This window comes from Silene latifolia, chromosome 2, assembly GCF_048544455.1.
Source record: "Silene latifolia isolate original U9 population chromosome 2, ASM4854445v1, whole genome shotgun sequence".
Classification (NCBI taxonomy): Eukaryota; Viridiplantae; Streptophyta; class Magnoliopsida; order Caryophyllales; family Caryophyllaceae; genus Silene; species Silene latifolia.
The window spans coordinates 19,224,244-19,248,554 of record NC_133527.1 but is presented as its reverse complement, the minus strand read 5'-3'; the positions used below and the strand labels follow the sequence as shown (position 1 = coordinate 19,248,554).

The following is a 24,311-nucleotide window of genomic DNA, read 5'->3' as shown; positions in this document are numbered from 1 at the left end:
TCCCCGTGTCCTAACATCCCACACCCATAGCAGAACGTAGGCAGCCGTTCGTACTTCACCTCAAATTCCACAGACTTCCCATTAACCATACGAATATGCACAGCATCTCGGAGCGGCTTACGCACATCATGTAGAATTCTGACGCGTATAGCACGTTCAAGTTCTGGCACAGGAGCTTCGTCCATCCCAATATACTCACCCAGTTGCGCACCTATACGTTTCACGTTTTCAACATTCGAGCGCCCACGTATAGGTAGGTCATAAACCCTTGACCACAAAGGAACATGGAAAAGGGGTGTATCAGTGAGTTTGCCATCACAGATTGGGTCGTTCAGGCACCAGATAAACTTATCGAAGTGCCAGGGTTGGCCTTCGATAACCCTAGTTTTATCATTCTCATCAGCAAATTTAAAGATAAAAATTTTATTCTTCGCATCGATAATATTACCAATAACAGTACCTCTCGTATTCCAAGCCTTTATCGTTGTATCAACCGCCGCCTTTGCATTAATTGTCTTTAGCGTACAGATTCGCCCCACTACAATATACTCGGTCTTCGTTGTATCTCTGTCATCATCTCCCACATCCCAAACAAAATCGTCCGCCGACTCCATGACTTCCTTCCCTGCTCTCCTGCTATTCATGTTTTGTTTAAAGAACAATTGATCACGCCCTAGTCACAGTGACCAAACACAAAGAAAGACCACGAAAAATCGTAGAGATTCACCTTTAGAAAGAAGGAGAAATCTAAAGGAGAAACCCTAGAAGGACACTCTCATAGGAGAAACCCTAGAGAGAGTTTTTTTGGGATTTTTAAATTTCCCCCCTTTTCTTTTCGATAAATCCCAAGTATTGTAAATTACTAACATCTAACTTTCGATTTCCAAATATACGATATACCCTCAACCAAGAAATTACACAAGTTGGGCAAATTATTTCTCATAGGCCAGGATTGAAAAGCACACAAGGAAAAGTGGTGGATAAACGCGGCAATATAAATGGGATGGAGGAAGTATCGTGTTGGGTGGTGAAACTGTATACCTAGCTCAAAACTGTAGACATAGACGCAAGAGATTATAGCAACGAACTGTTATGTTCATGTATAGTCTGCGTTTAAGTGGCAGCACGTGCTGGTGATTATTAATCTTAATCGATAATTAGTTTGATCTCGGTTGCTTTTTTGAAAGCTGAATCAGGCTTTTATATTGTTGTTAGGTAGTCACTTGATAACTATGAAACCGCAGATGCGCAAGCGTTCTTCAGAGTATTGTGCTGGCGCAGATAGGTTGAGTGAAAATGTGAAATGCCCGATGAAGTCATTGTCCACATTCTTTCTTATACGCCTACTATCGATGCTGTTAGAACAATGTTGAATCGTCTATTTGGAAACCTTTGGACTTTGGTTACTATTTGGAAATGTCTCCATTTCGGCCATTCCTACATTCAATACTTCATTTGCATATTTTACAAATTAGATGGAACTGTTTTTTATGATCTGATGTTTCCTTTGGTTATTGTATGCTGAAATAACCCGACATAATGTGACATGAAAACGTATTCGTTGAAAATTGAAATACCTTGGTTAATAATTTTATGGTGTAGAGCATCACATGTCTGCACAAGGATCCGGTGATGGAATGTTGCAGCATATGAAGACATCAACTCCTTCCGACCAGTTTTCTGACCGCTATTGTGGTTACAACCAACGTCAAAAAGGTTTTTGCGTATGGGAATCCGAAATCTATTTTCTGCCCCATTTTATGTGTAATCTGAAAATTTCTGAGTCATCGCATACAAACGGAATTCCTTACTACGTGATCGCTTGCAGAGGAAGCTTAACCAATAAAAACAGTGTAACTAGGGACATTGAGCTGAAGAGAACTATTCGTACGAGAACTGCCATTCAAGCAGTAAAAAACCTGGTTAATGCTTCTGTGAACAATAATCATAAAAACATATGGTTTACGCGACATTCTTTGGGCCTGCCACAACTGAAAAAATCAAGTATGAACGGCTAAAAGACGAGAATACAGTTGTGGCAATGTCACAGTCTGATCAGAAAACATAAACAGTTAGGACATTATTGTTATTTCGAAACGTAGGCTATGTTTGGCAAGACATTTCAGGTACCTGATTTGACCAAGCAACCTGATTTGACTAATATTTCAGTTAGTTGTTTTACCTAGTGTTGTTTGGTAAAGTCATTTCAGGTACCTGAAATGAGTTTTCAGGTACCTGAAATGAAAAGCTACTCCAGGTAGCATTTTAAAGTTTCAGGTAGCTGAAATGTTCTACTTTACATATTTACCCTTTCTTTAAATTAATTTATTATAATTATTAATGTCCTTTTATGTCATTTTACAAAAAACCAGTTACCTTTTCAGTTAATTTTACCAAACACTTTACAATTAATCAGCTACCTTATCAGTTTCCAATTTTCAGCTAGCTTTTCAGGTACCTTTTTAATTTCAGTCACCTTATCAGGTTTCAGGTACCTTTTTAGTCAGTTTTACCAAACAGAGCCGTAATGGGGCAGTGTAAATTAGAGCTTATTATTGATTGTTAATCTATAAATATTATTAAAAGGGTAAACCTTAAAAGCCACGTAGACAATGCTACCTTGCATAACCAAAATTCCACGTCACCAATTATAGAGAGCCACGTTATTATTTCTTATTTAAAAAGAAAAAAAGTTTGAACCATTAAATGCAAATAGCATAACAAACATTAACTTTGGCTTTTTTTAATTTTTAGATAAATTAAATAACCATTAAAAATAAATTCATACTAAATTTAAATATTTTACGTTTATTGTTAGAATATTTTAAGTAGCAAATAAATATCACATAATTATAATTTTACACCATTAATAAAATAATAAATAATTTGTAAATATTAAGAGCAAATAATAACATACTTAACATTAAACATTAATATTTTAATTTTTAAAACCAGAATAGGTTAAACGAAAAATTAAAAAATTACATCACTCTAATTTTAAACTGTTTATATGTGCAACTCCCTCTTAAATCTTATTGAAATAAACTTGCTCAATTTTGTTAAATTTGATAAATAAATAAATCTATAAATATAATTTATAAATAAAAGGCAATAGAAAATATCCACCTCTTTTAGTTTAGTAAGATAACTCCCTAAACAATTCTCATGTAATGTGATTTTTTTTTAAAAAAACAAAAACAAAAACCTTTTTACATTTCTTTCTATTTACTCTATATTTATGTCTATAATAAATATGCTAATAATGAAAACGAATACTCAAAAGTCATGAAATCTTTCTACATATTTATGTATATATTAACTTTGATAATAATAATAAAAAAAAATCTAAAATTCATAAAATGCATCCTCATTTGGCTATATAAATGTTTTATGGAAAGCAACATTTGTGAGCCAAATTTCAAGCCAAATTTGTTTTTACCCCTATTGCCAAAAGAATTGTATTTATGTATCAGTAATCTTTCTTATCATTGTATCAACATCAAGGTAAGTGTATTAAGGTTTTTAAATTAATAATTTATTTATTTATTTTTAAGTTCGATTGGTTTAAAGTAATCTTCATATTTTTAACCTTAATATATATGTAATTTTGTTTTCATTTAGAGACTATCAAGATTTGTGGAGTTGAACTATTCAAAGGTAAATATACTTATATCTTTATAATTCAATGCCTATTTCTTACCTTATTTAAGAGAAAACTTAAATTAATAAAGATAAAGTTAATATTACATTAATCAAATTCCACCATTTTATTTGTTATTAATCACTCAATGGATTTTTTTTATGGATAGTTAATTGAAGAAAGAATACTATATGAAGAAGAGTGGTAAGAGAAAACTTAAATTAATAACGATAAGGTTAATATTACATAAATCAAATTCCACCATTTTATTTGTTATTAATCACTTTGTGGATTTTTTTTTGTATGGATAGTTAAGTGGAGAAAGAAGACTATATTAAGAAGAGAAATACTATAAGGGGGCGTTTGGTACGGGAAAGGGTAAGAGAATGAAATCAAGAAAGGATAAGAGAGGGAAATGAATGGGATCACCCATATTATACTTGGGTGTTTGATTGACAATTAGAGGAAAATGGAATTAAAACTCAACATCCACCACCTCCACCACCATTACCCACCACCTGCCACCATTATCTACACCGACACCACCACAAGTAGTGGCGCCGACGATCTTTCTCACGGTACCCAACGGCGAACCTAATCACCGCGCCTCACGCCCTCAACAAACACCATAATCCCGACTCCAAACACCTTATTCATTCTAAAAAATCCACCACAACCCTTCGAAAACCCCTCCCCCACTGCTTAAAACACCAGATCTGGTGTGGCCGGCGTCGGGCGGTTGCAGTGGTGTGGCCGAGGAAGGTGTTGGTGGTGGTTGGTGGGGTGGGAGAGTTACTGAAGGTGTTGGTGTGGTGTTTAGTGGTTGAGGATATGGGGTAGCGTGGACATGCGGCATCGTTGGTGGTGGTTGTGTCGGTGTCCCTGGTGGTGGTTGTGTCGGTGTGGTGGGTGTAGGGTGTAGGTGGCAGTGGTTGACGGTGTGAGAGGGTGTTGGTGCGAGTGGTGAAAATACGGAGTAGGAGGAAGAAGAGATTATGGGGTTATGGGCTTACCCAAGGGGAGGGGGGGGGAGGGGGAGGAGAGGGGTAAGGATGAGAATGGTTTTGGGGGGTAAGGGGGGTATGGGTTACCCTTTCTTTGTGTCAAACAAACAACAACAAAAGGAATCAACCATTTTTATTCTCTTTCCCTTTCCTTATTCCCACCAACCAAACGCCCCCTAATTGCTTAAACAAATATTCCCCCCATTACACTCAATACTATTTTATAAACTAACTACAAGATTGACAACATGAATGTGAATGAGTAATTGTTTTTAGGTTCATAATTTTTTTTATTATTTCAGAAACTTTCAACTATATGTTTTATTTGGGTATGTGTTATTTTTTTATTCATCATTTTTTCTTTGAAAAATAGCTTTCATAAAATGAAATTGGAGTTGCGATGATCTCAATCTTATTAACAAGTTGGACAAAAAAAACTCTTTTGGTATTGATTATAGCTAAATGTAAATTATTGTCTAATACTTATGCGTACATGTCATATTATCTTGTGTGTATGTCTTGTAACACAAATGAGATTGCAGTGAGATTTGTAGTGGGCTACCATTTAACTCATTTTATCTTTTATGCAAAATTTTAAAATTTAGGATTTTTAATAAATTGATATAAACGATATATTAAGATTATCATTTATTAAACTTCATAATTATGCTACTATTAGAAAATATGATTTATGAGAATTAAAAAATTGAGAAGATAAAAAGTCCTATAATTTTATATCTTCTTAACTCCTTACATTTCGAAATTTATTATTCTAAAAAAATAGAAGATGAAAAAGGATCAATAATTTAATATTCTGGATTAATTTACTCTTTCATCTTCACGTACTAACTTTATTGGCCTAAATGACATAGGGACATTCAAGCTTTCACATAGAAAATTTAGTACATAATTTATACAATCTAATTAAAAGATTATCTTAAGCATTTATCATGAATTACTGGACTTATTAAAGGTAATTATTTTTTTTAAAACCACATGTTATTAGTATATTAATCAAAATAAACAACTAAAGTACAATATATAGTTTTGAAAATAAACCAAAGTTGTCAAAGAAATAAGACATTAACCGACTAACTTTTATGTATTCCAAGACTATATTTTTTAAATAGATCACAACTAATTGCTCAGACAAGTATGAATAAAAAGATAAAAATAACAAAATTAAAACAGATAAACCCGTGAATTTCACGGGTCACAAACCTAGTTGTATCTAATACACTATAGATTATAGGGGTGAGCAAAACCGTATCGGGTATACGGTTTTAAAAATCGCAAAAATCACTATACGGATCTGATACGGTTTAACCGTATATACGGTTTTCGGGTACCCGGAAAAACCGTGTATACGGAATCTATATATACGGATACGGTTTGGTAACAAATGCCCAATTAAACATTGAAATTATTCAAGATCTAATAATTACCTCTAGCATGACCACCTCTTATAAAGAGCTGATTTTTGTTTATTGAGATAAGTTAGTAATAAAAGTCATAAAAAACATTAAAAGAGTGGAATTGAAAGAAGAACTTTGCATTTTTTAAATTTTTTTATACAAAAACTTCAAACCGTGTCAGAAACCGTATATACAATTTCGTTTTTGCCTGACCCGGATACGGTACGGTTTTTATAAAACCGTATCGTATATACGGATTTTCGTATCTTATATACGGAAATCCATATAACTCAAACCGTATATCGTATCGTATCGTATTATAAAACCGTATCGTATATTTTTGCTCACCCCTAGTAGATTATAGCTATATATACATGAGTGCAACAACATAATTACGGAAAGAATAATAGAAAAGGCTCCTAAAATATTTACTACCGTCATATAATCTTCTATTAGAGGCAAGGAGAGAGGTGTTGCCTTGATTGTGGGAGAAAGTCGTTGGCTTTGACATGGAGTATTGTAATACCCCCTCAAGTTGGTGCGTGGAGGTTTGAGACGCCCAATTTGGATAAAAGATCAACGAAGGAAGTTCGTCCTAGCGCATTGGTGAATATGTCTGCGAGTTCGCGCTTAGTATAAATGTAGCTAGGTTGGATGGTTCATTTAAGAATCTCGTCTCGAACAAAATGGCAATTGTAACACCCCAATTTATTCAGGAGTCTTTAGCACGATATTCCCAATAAATAAGATTGTTACCATCTCGGTTGCCCGAGGTACAACAAACCAAAGTACTTTAAATTAAAATTTAGCGAATAAAGGTCTTATTACAATTTAACCCAGACTAAATAAAATTAATATAAAATTAATTACAACTCGTAGCGGAATTAAATCAACTGAAATATTAAAACTATGTGATCTAGATTGGCCGAAATCCTCACGCATCCCCATGAGCTCCCAAGTCAGCTAACTCAAGTACCTGTTAATCAATCTGCTCCCCAATCATTGGTTCATCACAAGTGTTTATATAATACACGGTCAACCAATATGCTCCCCAATCAATCTGCTTCCCAACGGTTGAGTATGGATAAATATTAACAACAATAATTAACAATAGATAATTCAATTTCATACACATGACACTACTCCCTTAACAATGTGCTCCATCTTATGACATGGCACACCTCCCTTAACAACATGCTCATATCACCATGGTACCTCTCCCTTAACAACGTACCGCCTTTCCTCTGCAATAGTACCCCTCCCTCAACAACGTACATATGTTCATCTCAAAGTACAACTCCCCTAACAACGACATCTGACCACAACACCTCCCATCACAATTCCACATTCATATGAACAATCAATAATAGTAATTAATTTCATCTCGTCATAATTCCACATCCACAATAATAATAATAACAACAAAGCACAATGTAATTTCTCCCCTTGCAACAATTACAGCAACATCGACATGTAAACAATTCATCTCAATATAACATCCGTAATAACATACACATAACACATATGGAAGTTGAGTAGGATTTATCCCTACCTGAAAAACAAATCCAATTAAAGCAATCCGAGCAGTCAAAAGAATTCCTCGCTAAAACCGTCACCTAGCAATTATAATAATCGTATACAATTACTAACAAATATAATTATATAAAATAGTTAAACTAAATATAAAACAATTTACTATTTATATAATTAATTATTCATTAATTATTATATTTATATTATTACGTAAATTAATATTTATAAACCCGTCTCAAACTAAAACCAAACCCGTTCACCAACCCGCAAACCCCATAATCATACTTAACAAACACAGTTTAACTCGTATTCACACCTCCCTTAAACCACCCACAAAACTCGCCCAACCACAACATAACCACCTCTGCCACCCGCCCCACCGTGAGTCGCCACCAACCCAACCACGGCTTAAACGCCAACAACAACCACCACACATCAGCTCCTCACCTCGCCCCAACACCCACGACCAACACCAACAACTCACACACTCGCCAATTTCACCACCACACACCACCAACAACCACCAACCCCCGTCTCCACTAACACACGGTGGTCCACCGGCAACATCCCCTGCCCCTGGTCATGGCCTTGGTCAAACACGAAGGACCCACAATACGGTTTAAAACAGACAAAGACAACCCTCGAAAATCCGGCAACCACCTACGCAAACCACTACCCCCGACCAACCTAACACCACCATTAGCACCGCCTATCTACCTCGAACCCAACCAACCCAGGTTCAAGTCAAACAAGACATGGGAAGTAGTATAAATGGGTTTCATCGTGTCATAGAACAACCTTCTTTTTTCTCGAATTTCCGGCCAACCACCGCCAAAGCCACCTCATTTTCTTATCCCTGACCACCCATGGTGGTTGACGCAACCCCAGTAACTTCCCTAAACAAGCCTAGGTGTAATACCCACTATGTTTAAGAACCCTTTTGACCACGGAAGACCTTAGAAGGGGATAGGTGAGAGGATATGTGAAGATAAGTAACTTATGCGGTTGGTTGCTCGACCTAGTAGAGACTACTTGTAATAACCCAAATTTTAGATATGCTTTCAAAAAAAAAAAAGAAAAAAAAAATAATACAAATAGAACAATCTACACATTACTCCACCGTCTGATCATTTTTTTTCATAGATTTCCTCCCCTTGCTTTCCTTGGTACTTCTCACACCATAAGCCCAAGAAATTAATTACTACATCGCTGCTAGCCTCGCTCGTCGGATCCGTCTTCTATAGCACACTGATGTATGTATTTTCTTTTCTTTAGTTCTTTTACTTAATTAAGTTGAAGTTGTTTATTAAGATAAAAGTAAGATGAATTATTATTTGTATATATGATTGTATTCCATCCTTGATTGTATCATATTTTCCTTCAATTTAGTGGATGTAGATAATTATGAATCAATCAATAACAAGGTTATTGTTTATAAGTGTTTAATTGATTTGGGGGCGATATTCCTATATAGCTGATTATAATGTTTGTGGGCATAAAACAATCTTTTTGAGAGCCCATGTATGTATCCAGTAGGAGGTTGTGCATATAGAGCTATAATTGAATTATAGGCTGTTGTTGTCATCGAATTGCTGGTAAAGTTTAGCCTCAGTTCATGTTACGGAAAAGAAACGAGGCTTCGAATGCTCGCAACTCCAATTTGTAATTAAAACTAAAGAGAATTAAACTAGAAGAAGGGTACAATGAAGTTATGTTACCCTGCTTTTACATATCTTATTTGCTTTTCTATTATAAAAGTAACTATAATTAGATTATTCTATTCCAACCATCGTGGCCAAGATTTAGGATCGTCAATTGGTGTATAAAGACCGAGTCCTAGAGACGAGTTAGGTTATAATAAACTAAGTTGATTTAGTTACTAGAGTGAATGATATAATTCGTTTGATGGGTGTATTGATTTGTAAATCCTCTATTTATTCAAGCGTATTAGCCAAGTAAAATGAGTAAGTACTCGAGTTATGTTATTTTTGAAGTAATTATACCATTTTCTTTGTAGTATGACAGCTCGGCTTTGTTTCAAAATTTTACAACTTATTTAGCATAAAAGCTAAAATTTGAAAGTCATAAAACTAGAAAGTTATAGTTTGGCTCATAACCCGCAGTGGCGAGCCGGACATACACAAATGCCTATAGAAGTTATAGTTTGGCTCATAACCCGCAGTGGCGAGCCGGGCATACACAAATGCCTATAGAAGTTATAGTTTGGCTTATAACCCGCAGTGGCGAGCCGGGCATACACAAATGTCTTTAGTAGTGTCGAGTAGTGAATCCTATCTTAGCAATTAGATACTCTTGTTAGGCGCTACTCTTATGTTAGGCACTATGGTGACAATGTGACATAGAGGTATGCACATTAAGCCTGTGGCCAGTCATTTCTTATTAACCTCTTAGTATCAAGGAAGTAAGTTTCTTACTATGTAAATTATTGTCTACTCGGTTATAATAGTAGTAATTATTTTGTCATAGTTTGTGAGATGGGTTAATTTATGTGTGATTTGCGACTGTCCGGTGAATGCACATGGTGGAAATTTGGTATTGACAGAAAAAGAGAATTTGGTAATGAATGTCAATGAATCTATGAGCATATTAGGTGATATCAATTGTCCATGGGATCAATAGGTCTTGGTATAGACGGGTGGGGCGAACAGACGGGTAAAGACCTCTAATAAAATGGGTAGGGGGGACAAGGTGGGGCACCCCTCATGTGCTTCCCACTTTATGGCAAATGGGTATTTTGTGAGGGAAAATGGTATCCGTCTATACGTATAGACGGATAGTGTCCGTCTATAATGAGAATTTGTGCCATGGGATTGCTAAGGAGGTGGCACACGCATCATCATTAATCATCATTAGTACTTTATTTTGTTATTTGGTTGAGGCATTAGTCATGAGATCAGTTTATTATTTAGATATTCGTATTGACATTTTGTCTTATATTAAGTTCTTGTATTGTGTTTTTATCATTGTTTCCTTTGACCTTGACTCGTGGGTGAGTAGCTTAGAGAGTTAGAGCTATACTCTTAAGTGTTAGCATGGTTTATTATTGGACCTTTTGACGATATTGATATTGAAATTGAGATGGATATTGGTAACTCGTAATTAAGTTATATTATTTGAGTTTGAAATCGATATTGAGATAGAAATATATTGTTTCGCGGTTTTTATCCGCCGGTTCACTCACCCCTTGTCTTGGTCTTAGGTTCGATGATGAGAATACGATACCTGGTTACTTTTGGAGTATTATATTATGAGATGGAGTAATGAATGAGACGGAGTAATGAGTAGAGATTTGGTTAATTATTGAGATGAGAGAGTTTATTATATTATGGGATTATAAGGTAGTTGGTTTGAGATGACGGGGAGTGTTTTTATTATTTTCTGTTTATTTTTACTTTTACGTGTGCTTGTTTCCACGCCATGACCAAAAACTATTCTGCTTATATTGAGGTATTATCTGTTACTCAGCTTTCCGGCTGACGTGTTTTCTCCCTTTTGGGCTACTCGTCATGGGGGTAGTTCCTTCTGTCTTCTGATTTTCTTTTCAGGTCTTTCGCTACTGTTCAAAAAGGATTTTATTTAAGACAAGATTTTATTTAAAGAGTTTGTTAAAGTTTTAGTTCGTTTTGTATATTTTGTTTTAAGAGACATTTTGTAAGAAAAGCTTTGTATATATTAATTATAATATCTCTGTATTTCGGCGAGTTTTATATGTAAAAGTTAGTTTAATTTAGCCGAAAATCAGGGGTGTTACACTACTCGACCGAGTAATGGGAACACTCGACTGAGTAGGGCTTACTCAGTCGAGTATGAGAGTAATCGACCGAGTATAGCTGCTGTTGACGCGTTATTATAAAACGCAACTTCGTAAGTCTTAATTCATTTTCGACGGTTCCATTTCACCTTAACCCTAATCTATCTCTCTCTCTCTCTCACCTATCACCCACCTCGCCCTACACTCTTATCTAGCCTAGACTTTAACCATGGAAGGGGACGGGCTTACACATGAAGGATGCGTGTGAGGATGTCGTCGTCGGTCCGCGTCACTAGGTAAGTCGCTGTTTTGTTGTCCTTTTCAGTAGGCTTTTGGGGTAGTCTTATAATAGGATGTGGTTACCGTTTGTAGGATGCGTCTCGGAGTCTTGCTTGGCTAACTGTGGATGCATTTTCATGGTTTGGCGATAAGGTAGGGTTTCCCTACTCAGTTCCTGTTTAATTGATTTGAGATTTGTATTGTATTGTGTACGATTGCTTGTTTGCTGATCTTTGTGTTGGTGTTGGTGTTGGTGTTGGTGTTGGTGTTGGTGTTGGTGTTGGTGTTGGTGTTGGTGTTGGTGTTGGTGTGGGTGTGGGTGTGGGTGTGGGTGTGGGTGTGGGTGTGGGTGTGGGTGTGGGTGTGGGTGTGGGTGTGATTTTGGTGGAGTCACTTGCGGAAGTGGTTTCACACCCTAGTTCGCCCTCCTTGGAATTCGTCACGGGAGGGGATTTTCACATTAAGGGACAGGTATTTCGCTCGTTCATGAGCAGAGCTTCCAAAGTTTGGACCATGGCCAACGTTGCTTTCCCACGTTTGGACCGCAGCAAATGTTAGTTTTCAACGTCTGGTCCATGGTCGATTGTTGAATCTCAACATTTAGTCCATGAGCTAGTTCATTTTTAAAAAAAAAAACGTGTTTAATACGTTTATTTGCCGATTTTTTAAAATTATTTAAGTTTTCTAGTTGACGTGCGTTAATTTCTAACATTTTTTAATTAGTTTAGTACATATGCGAGATCAAAATGTAGTTGATTTTTAGTAGAATTTGAGAGAAAATTGTTTAATGAGAGAAAAGAGTGTAATTATGCAAAGGGCATTATCGTCTTTTAGAATGAAAACGTCGACAATATTTACTAAAACGTCGATGATATTTACAAACCGGGTTTCAAAATCACTTGGCTGCGAATGGCTATTAAAATCAAGTGCAAATCGATTCTGTTGACTCCCCTACCTTATGGCCTATATATCTCCTCCTTCTTTTCGGTGGACTGTTTTCTACTTGTCTTCTCCATGGCCAATGTGCTGGATACGCTTGGCGTACTTGGTATGTTAGCTCTAGTTAGGATGTCTTCTTCGAGTCTGATCGCAGCTGCTGCCTTTTCGTGTACCGCTTAGAAGCTATGACAAGGGTGCATAGCCAGCTGCTTATATAGGTCTAACTCATGGTGTAACCCCTTCTGAATGCTTCCACTGCTGTTGACACGTCACACGTGCATAGCCAGCTCCTTATATAGGTCTAACTCATGGTGTAACCCCTTCTGAATGCTTCCACTGCTGTTGACACGTCACACTCCCGTACTACAACCTTTTTATTATTATTATTATTATTATTATTATTTCTTTTCTGTTCTGTAATGTAATGTAATGTAATGTAATGTAATGTAATGTAATGTAATGTAATGTACTGTTATGTACTGTTCTGTAATGTAATGTAATGTAATGTAATCAGTACATCATTTAAGTTTGGCAATTCCCAAGCTCAAAAGAAGATGGACCGTCGCTGTGAAAAACCAGGAATTTTACATTTCATGGCTATAAATATCTAATAATTTCTATCAAAGAAAACCATCCCCCTTCACTACTACTACTACTTCTTCTTCTTCAGGTAAATTGTGCCTTATTTATTTTGCTTTTGTTTACATACACAATTAGTCTCTTAAGATGGATATATTTGTCCTAGGGTTAAAACGGATCAAGTATATTAGCCACACTTTTTACGATTATGCTATTTAATCCACAGTAGATTGTAGCCTGCCACAATTTTATGTTCGCTGACCGAATATTGTAACATACTCACTTCATCCCATTTATATCATACACTTTTTCATTTCAATAAGTTTCAAAGTAATTATCGCCTTTGTAAATGTACCCTTAACCTTCAAAATACACAACTTGTGCAAATAATTTCTCATAGACCAGCATTGAAATAAACTGCGTAGACGCAAGGGATATTATAGCAACGCATTGTTCATGTACAGACTGTGTTTAAGCGGCTGACCGTGTTGGTGCTTCAACTACTTCTTACTATTTTTCGATTTTTAGTTATCATAGTTTGGTTTTTTGGAAACTGATTCAGTATTTTATATTATTGTTAGGTAATCACTTGAGAAGTATGAAACCCCAAAATCATAAGCGTTCTTCAAAGAACCGAGATAGGTTGAGTGAAATGCCGGATGAAGTAATTGTCCACATTCTTTCTTATTTGCCGATTGTCGATGCTGTTAGAACTATGTTGATTCGTCCATTTGGAAACCTTTGGACTTTGGTTCCTAATCTTGACTTTGACCTTGAGAAAGTACACTCTATGTTGGTTCCGGATGATGATTGGAGAAGCATTGATGTTAGGCGGTTCTTCATTTTCGTGCGAAATGTACTGATACTTCACAAAAGACCCTTCATTGATAAATTTTCTCTAAGTTATCTAAACGGGGATGATGAGAGAAGAAGTGAGTGTGGTGATGATATAAGAATGTGTTTGAAGTTTGCTTTGGATAAACAAGCAAAGGTAATTGATTTCTCTGATGGTCATGAAGACTATTCTAAAAGTTCCGACTATCCCAATTTCGTAAGTCAATCACTTGTTTCACTTCGACTCTTTTGGTGCGCTATCTATCCCGAACTTGAAGTTGACTTGGGATCTCTAAAGGAGCTTATATTGAACGTTGTGGACATGTCTGAAGTGGCATTCCAGCAATTTATACGTGGATGCCCTTCCTTGAAAGTATTGCATATTTACAATCCTTCCGGTATAAGGAATCTAAGTTTCAGTTCACCAAACATTTGTAAGTTATTTCTAGAATTTGAGCAAGATGAACCAGATAATGATCGTTGGTTGTTAGATTTCCCTAACCTTCGAAGTCTTGATTTGAAACTTTATCGGATACCAGATGTCGATCACATCGATTTATCATCTGTTCGACATGTCAACCTCAGAGTGTCCAGATTTATAATGGGTGATGAGAATAAAATTAGAATGTTTAAATTATTTTTGGAGAAGCTGTCACAGAGTGAAGTTTTCCGTTTATCAGGTTATGCTTCTGAGGTAAGTTCTTGGTCTTTCTAATTAGCTTCCTCTAATTAGTGACCATTGTGCTTTAATCGAGGTTTAAGCTATATAGCTATCTCTTTGATTATGTTGTTTTTACCTATCGAGGTTTGGCTATTCCTCTATGATGTGACGAGCGTTTGAGAAAAGATAAATAAATGTCGATGTCCTTCAATTGCAGACATTCCTCCACTTGCTAGAGGATTTGCATCTTTTACAAATCAGATGGAAGCATGTAGTTTTGCCATTGCCGATATACTGTCCAAGCTGCCTATTGGGCGTCTCTCAATTGATGAGAAGTTCAAAAGATTTAAAAAAACTTGATATATATACAAACACAACTAATGCTTGCAGGGTAAGTGTTGAATTGGCTCCTGTAGAGCTTTCGTATCCTTGTGAGATGCCAAAACTGAAGACTGTCACCCTCCATGGCTATGAGAAACCTTGGAAACATCAGCTTCAACTAGTAGAATTCCTGCTCAAAAGCGCGACTGCCTTGGAGAAACTGGTAATTGTTCCAAACGAGGGTCAATTTTCATTGACGGAGAAGCTAGAGTTTGTTTTGCATGTGTCGAGCTTCCAGAGGTCTTCACCAAGTGCAAGGGTACTCTTTCCTTGAGTGGTATGCTTGATTTTCTCCGTCACATTCGATTAGGTTTCATAATTATGGGTTTTTGTGTTCGGTAATTTCCTCATGGATCCTTAGCTTTACTGTACGGTCCAATTTTCACATCAACTTGTCATGAGTCCGGTGGACTGGAAATCTGTAATAATGTTAATGTGGTGGTTGTCTTTTGCCGTTAACGAAATATCAGACCACAGGCTTTCAAGCCATAGCTGACTACTCGAATTTGGGCGTTCAATTGGTTTCGTTGTAATCAGAAATTTTCTGAAATTTTCTGTCCTGCAATATACCTGGTTTTTGTGATCTTATGTTTCCTTTGGTCACTGTATGTTGAAACAATGCTCGACATAATGTGGCATGAAAATATTTTTGCGGACATATCCTGATAAATATTTTGATGGCTTAATACTTAATAGGCATTGAAAATATTACGGAGTACTCCGTAGTGAATGGCCCTAAAAAAGGTTTTAGTAAAGTTTTAGTAAGCAGTTGCAGAGCATCAGAGATTGTTTCCACAAGGATGACGGAAAGTTGCAGGAGATTATTAGAGTCGGAAGCTTGATTGAAGTTTAATGATTGGGTAGGATTCATAGGCCAACGACGATAGGGCTAAAATATTAGTGTAAAAAACACCTTATTTATTTTCAGTATTATCAATTTCCTATAGTTCCAGGAAGTTCAAACATTAAATTTAGTTTAGTTCAAACAAGTTCATATTAAAAAACCCATCCCAAGTCCTAATATTAATCAATTTCCTTGGAATTCTTTTCGGCAAGCTTGAAGTCGTTTTCATTGTAATTTCTTTCCTCTTTTGTCTATATAGAGAAGGTGAGTGAAGGGGTTGCTAGGGTTTTGAAGGGTCAAAGACCACACATGTGAAGGACATTTGCAACCACCCAAAACTTGCACCAAAGAGGGCTCTTTTGCAAAGGTAAGAATAGAGAAAGAGTGTTTGAAAGATATCCTTAAAAGCTCATGCAAATTCAGAAAACAAATAGAGAAAAGACAAGTCACATGATGACAAGTTAACACCAAAATGGCAAAAAGCATTCTTTGTTTTCTTAAAGAACCAAAGGGTTGAATTTGCATAAAAAGGAAACATTTTGAAAATAATAATAATTCAAACCACTCTTTATTGAAGAACAACTCCTTAATAAAAATCTGAATTTTATCTTTGAAAAATAAGAGTCACGTGAAAGGCTTTTGAAAGATAAAAAGGGACTTCAAGTTTTACGAATTGTGGCAACAATCCAAGCAGCTGTTTACTAATGAAAGCAACAAACGTCTGGACTGTTTCTATTACTCTAAGATACTCTACTTTCTCGCTTGTACATTAGATGACACTAAGACTCAATACAAAGAGATGATTAACAACTTCAACACTTCTTAATCCATGCTTGATTACATCATTAATCCTGAAAAGGTAAACTAAGATAGCACAAATCAAATGGGCATGTTATCATCAACATAAGGAACCCAACAAATTCCCCCTTTGACGATGACAAGCCCCAAACGAATGTATAAACAATGTAAACACCTTGATTCAAGATTTTAAACAAGCAAGATCAAATGAGAGAAGGGACTATATTACCTTACCTAAGGCAAGAGCTAGAATCAAACTACTATGACAATTTTACATTGCCCCAAAACAAGATTCAAATTTAAGAAGGTTAGGCCTAGACATTAGTTAATCAATATGCAAAGAGATTAAGAGCATGAGTTTACCTTTTCCCCCTCTTGACATCATCAAACGGATAGGGATGTCAAAAGCATTAGAGTGCAGATATTTCACAAGAAAACACAAAAAGACACATATAAGCGTGACAAGGTAACAAGGTCAACATAAACATACGGTTTAAACATAAGTTTACCATAGTTCACCATGGCTAAATAAAGTTTAACATACACCACCAAATGTCAAAATAACAAGTAAAGAAAATAATGTCTTAGAAGGGCACAACCAAGGTGGAGCAAAATGAAAAGGCAAGGGTAAAAGTTAGGAGGGGCCGAGAGTAAAAGGGATAGGCTAAGGGGAGGAAGCTTGTTCACCATCCGAGCCACTACCCAAAGGATCATCATCCACATGAGCATCATCACCAATTTCCTTTGTTGACACGAGGGTGGAAATGATATCCACCTCACCACGGATGAGGTCCACTGTGGAAGCAAGAGCCGAGATTGTAATACTCCGTATTTATATGTCTTGGGGGTACTCTATACGAGTAAGGGCAAGTTGCGAAATAAAATAGTTTCTGACCTGTTGGGTACTCGATCGAGTAGCTGGGGTACTCGATCGAGTAAGGGGGTACTCGATCGAGTACCTTGGGTACTCGATCGAGTGTCCGGTTTACGGGGAGTTTTTCTCGGGTTTTGTTAATTATGCGATTAAGGTATTTAAACATAATCGTCATTGTTTTAAATCACTTTTGCAAAACCTAAAAACCTGTTTAAGAAAGAAAGCAGCCACTTCATCTTCCTGATCGCATTCTTAGCAATTCCCGGAGTTCAGACGGTCAGTTCGTGTCGTAGTTCGTATCGTTGAGTTCTTTGCGTCGAGGGTAAGCTTTTAATACAATTTTTATAATGTTTTGCTAAGTTTGGTTAAACCCTAATTTAGGGTTTGGGGGTTTTTATGAGTAGTTTGTGATGTGTAGTCTTTATGTGCTATATGATAGGAGGAGGATTCGTAGAAGAGGCGTTTTGATACAAATTGTAGATACCGTCTGCTTGTTGTGCTTTCCGGTAGGATTTCTACTCGGTATTAGTCCCATAATGGGATATTGGTGATGTCTTTGTAGTTAGTTGTTTGATATGGTGATTGTGATTGTGATTGTGATTGTGATTGGTTGTCTATGGTTCTCGAGATGCGTTCTCGGTGAGTGGGGGGGTCACTTGCGGGAGTGACTTCACGCCCTAGTTTCGCCCTTCGTGGAACCCGCCACGGAAGGGGATGTGCACATTAATGGACGGGGTTATCGCTCGGTATGATGAGCGGGGCTTAGGTGGGAACGGCTGCGGTCCCCCATCGGCGGTAGGTCCAAAGGGACGGTCGATATTGAGATGATGGAAGTTGGTGGTGTGTGTGTGTGTGTGATTTCGGTATCTGTATCTTATTATTGTTATCTATCTTGATTGTGTGATTAGTCTCGACCCGGTGTTGTTTTGTAAACTGCGGTGATCCATTCGGGGATGGTGAGCAGATATTGAGCGGTATTGAGATGAGTACTTGGGATAGGCGGGATGCCACGACGATGATGATAGAGTCTTCCTTGTAGCCTTAGTTATTTACATTTCAGTTAGAACAGTCGTTTGAGAATATTGTATCGTACTTTGGTTTGGTTTTGAGGATTGTATTTATTCATTAAACTATTTATAATAAACGCTGTTTCTGTTTTGTCTATTTGATTATCATACCTCGGGCGACCGAGATGGTGGCGTTTTCATACCTGAGTGGTCCTGGTAAGGCACTTGGAGTATGGGGGTGTTACAAATGGTATCAGAGCGACGATCCTGAAACCTGTAACCAATGAACTTAATGAACATAGGGAGTCAATTAAAATGAACCCGGGGTAAAAGTTGTAGGAGCTAGTGCAAAGGCTTGGGAGACGTCCTAAAGTCGCGGGGGTCGCCCTACAACTTTGAACCGGTCACATGGGAAAGTGTTTGTCGAGTCACATGTGTGCTTGGTTAACTTGTTAACAATGTGATGAAGCGTGTGATTGTTGGATGTTGAAGGAGAAGTTGAGAATGTGAAAGAAAAGTAATATATGTGTAGACTTAATGTTGGAATAACATGTTGGATGTTTACAATGTGGCTTTAATGGCATGATGAATTGATCTTGTTGATAGTAGAATAGATGCGTAGCATATCTATTATGATATCATGTGGTTTTATAAAGTTTAGCATGTTAGTATACGACGTAATATGCGGGTAGCTCTTACGTATTAGTGGTACTCGATCGAGTGAGACCGACTCGATCGGGTGGGTTTTTGCGATTTTGAGTCCGAATCGAGTTTTGGGGCACTCGATCGAGTAACTAGGGGTACTCGATCGAGTAGTCACACTCGATCGAGTAGCCTAGATACTCGATCGAGTGTGTAAGAGATCGAAGGTCTTGTTTGGTTCTCGGAGTTTGGGTACTCGATCGAGTACGTGGGGCACTCGATCGAGTAGCCCGTTACTCGATCGAGTGTGTTTGGGAACTCGATCGAGTGGGTTCTGGGCATCGTGTTTTCGTGTTTTGAAGTTTAGTACGTGTGTTTATGTTTACCCCTTTCTTATATAGCTTCAAGATGCCGCCCAAGAGAACTGCTTTGTATGCGAGAGCTGAACTTATGACCACGGATGACATCGTTAAGATGTTAGAGCACCAGGATGCTCTTACTGAGACCCTGAAGAGAGTGAATGAGGACAAGGATAAGAGTAAGGAGAAGGAGGTTGATCATTCTAAAATCAGCCTCTACATTGCGAGGTTTAACCCGAAAGAATACAAGGGGGTTGGGGAACCCAATCTGCTTGATAGTTGGCTGAGAGAGATGGAGAACATCTTAGACTTGGTTCATTGCCCGATGAGATGAGAAGTGGAACAGCAGTGCGTTCTATCCGAGGGAGGCATCGAGGCAAGTGGTGGGATTCGGTGAAGGTGAGTGCTAAGGAGATATACACCAACCAAGGCTTACCTGCTATACCTTGGGAGGAGTTTCGGAGGGCTGTGAGGAAGGAGTTTGTACCGGAGCATGTGAGGAGTAAGTTGAGGGAAGAGTTTGATAAGTTTAAGATGACCACGAGATGTCGGTGGCCGAGTACTACGAGACAGTTCAATGAGAAGTCCAGGTATCTTTTGAGGATATGGGTTTGAGTGAGGAGAACCTGGCATTGAGGTTTGAGAGAGGGTTGACTACCACGATTATGGATAAGTTACCCGTGGGGATCCTTACCGATGTTAAGGAAGCTTATGAGAGGGCTGGAAGAGCTGAGAGGTTGGTGGAGATGGCTCAGGAGAGGTTAGGTGGGGAGAAGAGGAAGTCTGAGAGCGAAGGTGGTGGCCAATCGAATCACAAGAAAGGCAACCACAATCAGTCTAAAGGATTTTCTTCCGGTCCGGGTTTAGTCTTTGGGGCTTCCTTTGGGCGTGGCCGTGGGAGTGTGAGTAATAGTTGGGGAGTGACTGCTTTGGTTGTGGTGGCGTAGGCCACAAGAGACATGAGTGCACGAGTGCACCGAGATCTTTCCGCAGAATCGCGCAGCTTCGCGAGCAACAGACCGGGCCGGATCATGGCCAAACCGGGAAGTCGAGTTACCAGTGGTGGAGGCAACCGCAACGGCGGTAATTCTTATCGAAGACACCGGCGAACAACAACAACAATCAAGGGTCGGTGCTAAGCCGACCGCATCACCAAGATCTTGTTCGGGAGATGGGCGGAAGACCAGTGGCAAGTTGTTCATGATGGAGAAGAAGGCAGCTGAGGAGGATGCGCACGTTATCACCGGTACATTCCTTGTTAACGGTATTCCTACGTTTGTTTTGTTTGATTCGGGGGCTTCTCAGTCGTTTGTGTCTTCGAGTCATGTAAAACAGTTGGGTTTGAAAGTATATGAGTCTGTTAGTGAGCAAGTTTTCATACCTTCGGGTGAGTCGGTATCGTGTGGGAGGTTGTTTAGAGATGTATCTTTGATAGTTGGGCAAGTCGATTTCCCTGTAGACTTGCTAGAGTTTCCTTTTAATGGTTTTGAGATGATAGTTGGGATGGATTGGTTAGGAAAGTATAAAGCTAAGATAGACTGTCATCAAAAGAAAGTGTCTTTAAGAGGTCCAAAGGGTGTTAGTGTGTCTTACCATGGGTTTCTAGTCAAACCCAAAGTTAAGTTGATTGCAGCTGTCACCTTGAAGTCGTATCTGAGGAAGGGATGTCCTCTGATTTTGTGCCATGTGAGAGATGACCGGATAGAGAGCCCTAGCGATTGACGAGATACCAGGTGGTGGGAGAGTTTGCGAGATGTTTTTCCGAGAGGAGATTCCGGGTTGCCACCGAAGAGAGAGATAGATTTCACCGTAGAGTTGAAGCCAGGGACGGGGCCAATCTCTAAGGCACCGTACCGTATGGGTCCTAAGGAGATGGAGGAACTTAGGAAGCAGTTGGATGATTTGATAGAGAAGGGATACATTAGACCAAGTGTATCGCCTTGGGGAGCACCAGTTCTTTTCGTGAAGAAGAAAGATGGGAGCTTGAGGTCGTGCATAGATTACGGGGGAGCCGAACCGTGTGACGATAAAGAACAAGTATCCTTTGCCAAGGATAGATGACCTGTTTGATCGATTGAGTGGTGCGACGTCTTTTTTCTAAGATTGATTTGAGGTCGGGGTACCATCAGGTGAAGATTAGAGAGGTGGACATACCGAAGACAACTTTCACGTCAAGGTATGGCCATTATGAGTATGTGGTGATGCCGTTTGGGTTGTCTAATGCGCCGGCAGTGTTTATGGATTTGATGAATAGAATCTTCGGACGTTCTTGGATCGGTTTGTAGTAGTGTTTATCGATGACATCTTAGTCTACTCTAAGACTAAGGAGGAGCATGAGGAGCATCCGAGGATCGTGTTGCAGACTTTGAGGGATCATGAGTTGTATGCTAAGTTGTCCAAGTGTGAGTTCTGGTTAGAGAAAGTTGCCTTTCTCGGGGCATGTAATCTCTAAGGATGGGGTAGTCTGGGATCCGGCGAAGATTGAGGCAGTGACAAAGTGGGAAGCACCGAAGAATGTCGCTGAGGTTAGAAGTTTCTTGGGTTTAGCTGGATACTACAGACGGTTCGTGAAATATTTCTCCAAGATAGCTAGACCGATGACAGCGTTGATGAGGAAAGAGAACAGGTTTCGTTGGGATGAGAGTTGTGAGACGGCGTTCCAAACATTAAAGGAGCGTTTGACCACAGCTCCTGTCCTCGCATTGCCTGAAGGGAGCGAAAATTTCGAGGTTTATACAGATGCCTCGAAGAATGGGTTGGGATGTGTGTTGATGCAAAATGGTAAAGTGATTGCCTATGCTTCTAGGCAGTTGAAGCCTTATGAGGATAACTACCCTACTCATGATCTGGAGTTGGGTGCAGTGGTGTTTGCTCTCAAGATTTGGAGGCATTACCTTTATGGAGCAATCTTTAAGGTTTTTTTCTGACCACAAGAGTCTTAAGTACATCTTCACGCAGAAGGAGTTGAATATGAGACAGAGGAGGTGGATGGAGTTGATTGGCGACTACGACATGGAAATTATCTACCATGAAGGGAAGGCCAATGTTGTTGCTGATGCTTTGAGTAGAAAGAGTGTACATTCCTTGTGTACAGCTCTATCTTTGATGAGGCTGAGGGATGAGGTAGCGAGCTTTGGGATACATATGATGCAGAAAGGAGATGCCATGGGTGATATGACAAAGACATCCGGAGTTTTATGATGACATTCGGGATAAGCAGGCTTTGGATCCTAAGATAGTTGAGTGGAGAGCTGGAGTAGAGAAAGGGACAGTGTCCCGGTTTTCTATTCATACAGATGGTAGTTTGAGGTTTGATGGTAGGTGGTGTGTTCCTAATGATGAGGAGTTGAAAAAGACGATCATGACAGAAGCGCATTGCACACCATATTCAGTTCATCCAGGTGGAGACAAGTTATACAAGGATTTGAAGAAAACGTTTTGGTGGCCTGGGATGAAGAAAGAGACAGCTGAGTTAGTGTCCCGTTGTTTGACATGCCAAAGAGTTAAAGGGGAACAGAGAAGACCACAAGGTAAGGTTCAGTCTTTAGAGGTGCCTGAGTGGAAGTGGGAATCCATTTCCATGGATTTCATTGTGGGTTTGCCTAAGAGTCAACAAGGTAACAACATGATTTGGGTGATAGTGGATCGTCGACCAAGTCGCTCACTTTGTTCCAATGAAAGATACATGGACTAAGGCACAATCGGCTATGGCCTATCGAAAGAACGTGCTTAAGTTACATGGAGTCCCTAAGGACATAGTGTCCGACGAGAGATGCGAGGTTTATATCGAGGTTTTGGAAGGAGTTGCGGAATCGTTGGGAACGACTTTGAAGATGAGTACGACATTTCATCCTGCGACAGATGGGCGAGACGAGAGAACAATCAAGACTCTTGAGGATATGTTGCGAGCTTGTGTGATGGATTTTGGTGGTAGCCGGGAGCAGAGGTTGGACTTGATAGAATTTTCTTACAACAACAAATGCTATCACAACAAATAGGTATGGCACCGTTTGAGGCTTTGTATGGGAGGAGGTGTAGGAGTCCAATCTGTTGGGACGATAGTGCTTTGAGGCAAAGGTTTTAGGACCAGAGATGGTGCATGAGATGGTGGAACAAATTAAGATGATCAGGGAACGGATGAGAGCAGCCCAGGATCGACAAAAGAGTTATGCAGATCTACATCGTCGGGACATAGAGTTTCAAGTTGGGGACAAGGTTCTTCTGAAAGTGTCTCCGATGCGTGGAGTTATGAGATTTGGGAAGAAAGGCAAGCTAAGTCAGAAGTTTATAGGGCCTTATGAGATCTTAGAGCGAGTTGGGGAAGTTGCTTATCGTTTGGCTTTATCAGCTGCGTTGGAGAGAGTGCATAATGTGTTTCATGTATCGCAGCTGCGGAAATATGTGAGTGACCCGTCACATGTGTTGGAGGCAGAGAGCTTAGAGCTAGATGAGTCCTTATCATATCTTGAGGTGCCTAAGCAGATCCTAGACCGAAAGGTTAGAAAGACCAGGAGTGGTGAGACAGTTTTGCTTAAGATCCTTTGGTCTAACCACGAGACTGAGGAAGCTACATGGGAGGCAGAGGATATCATGAAAGAGCGTTACCCTTTCCTTTTTGATCAGGTATGTATGGTTACGGGGACGTAACCTTGTTTCTTTTAGGGGGGTAGGAGATGATCGCGAGAGTTTTTAAGAGTTTTATACACCTTTTATATGTTGTGTCGGGATGTTTGTCGGGATAAGTTGGGTT

The 24,311-nt window shown here is 38.8% G+C and overlaps 1 protein-coding gene across 2 annotated transcripts; it reads left to right on the top strand.

Moving 5' to 3' along the window:
* The first annotated feature begins 8,681 nt into the window (after positions 1-8,681).
* Positions 8,682-15,620, top strand: LOC141642376 (F-box/FBD/LRR-repeat protein At4g26340-like). 2 transcript variants are annotated; one of them, XM_074451157.1, is made up of 3 exons: positions 8,682-8,845; positions 13,743-14,689; positions 14,874-15,620. In XM_074451157.1, exons 2-3 carry the CDS (start codon positions 13,760-13,762, stop codon positions 15,309-15,311), a joined length of 1,368 nt encoding a protein of 455 aa, XP_074307258.1. In that variant the 5' UTR covers positions 8,682-8,845; positions 13,743-13,759; the 3' UTR covers positions 15,312-15,620. The 2 variants fall into 2 exon arrangements, with proteins under 2 accessions (XP_074307258.1, XP_074307259.1); XM_074451158.1 differs by lacking the exon at positions 8,682-8,845 and adding an exon at positions 12,005-13,252.
* Positions 15,621-24,311: the final 8,691 nt, after the last annotated feature.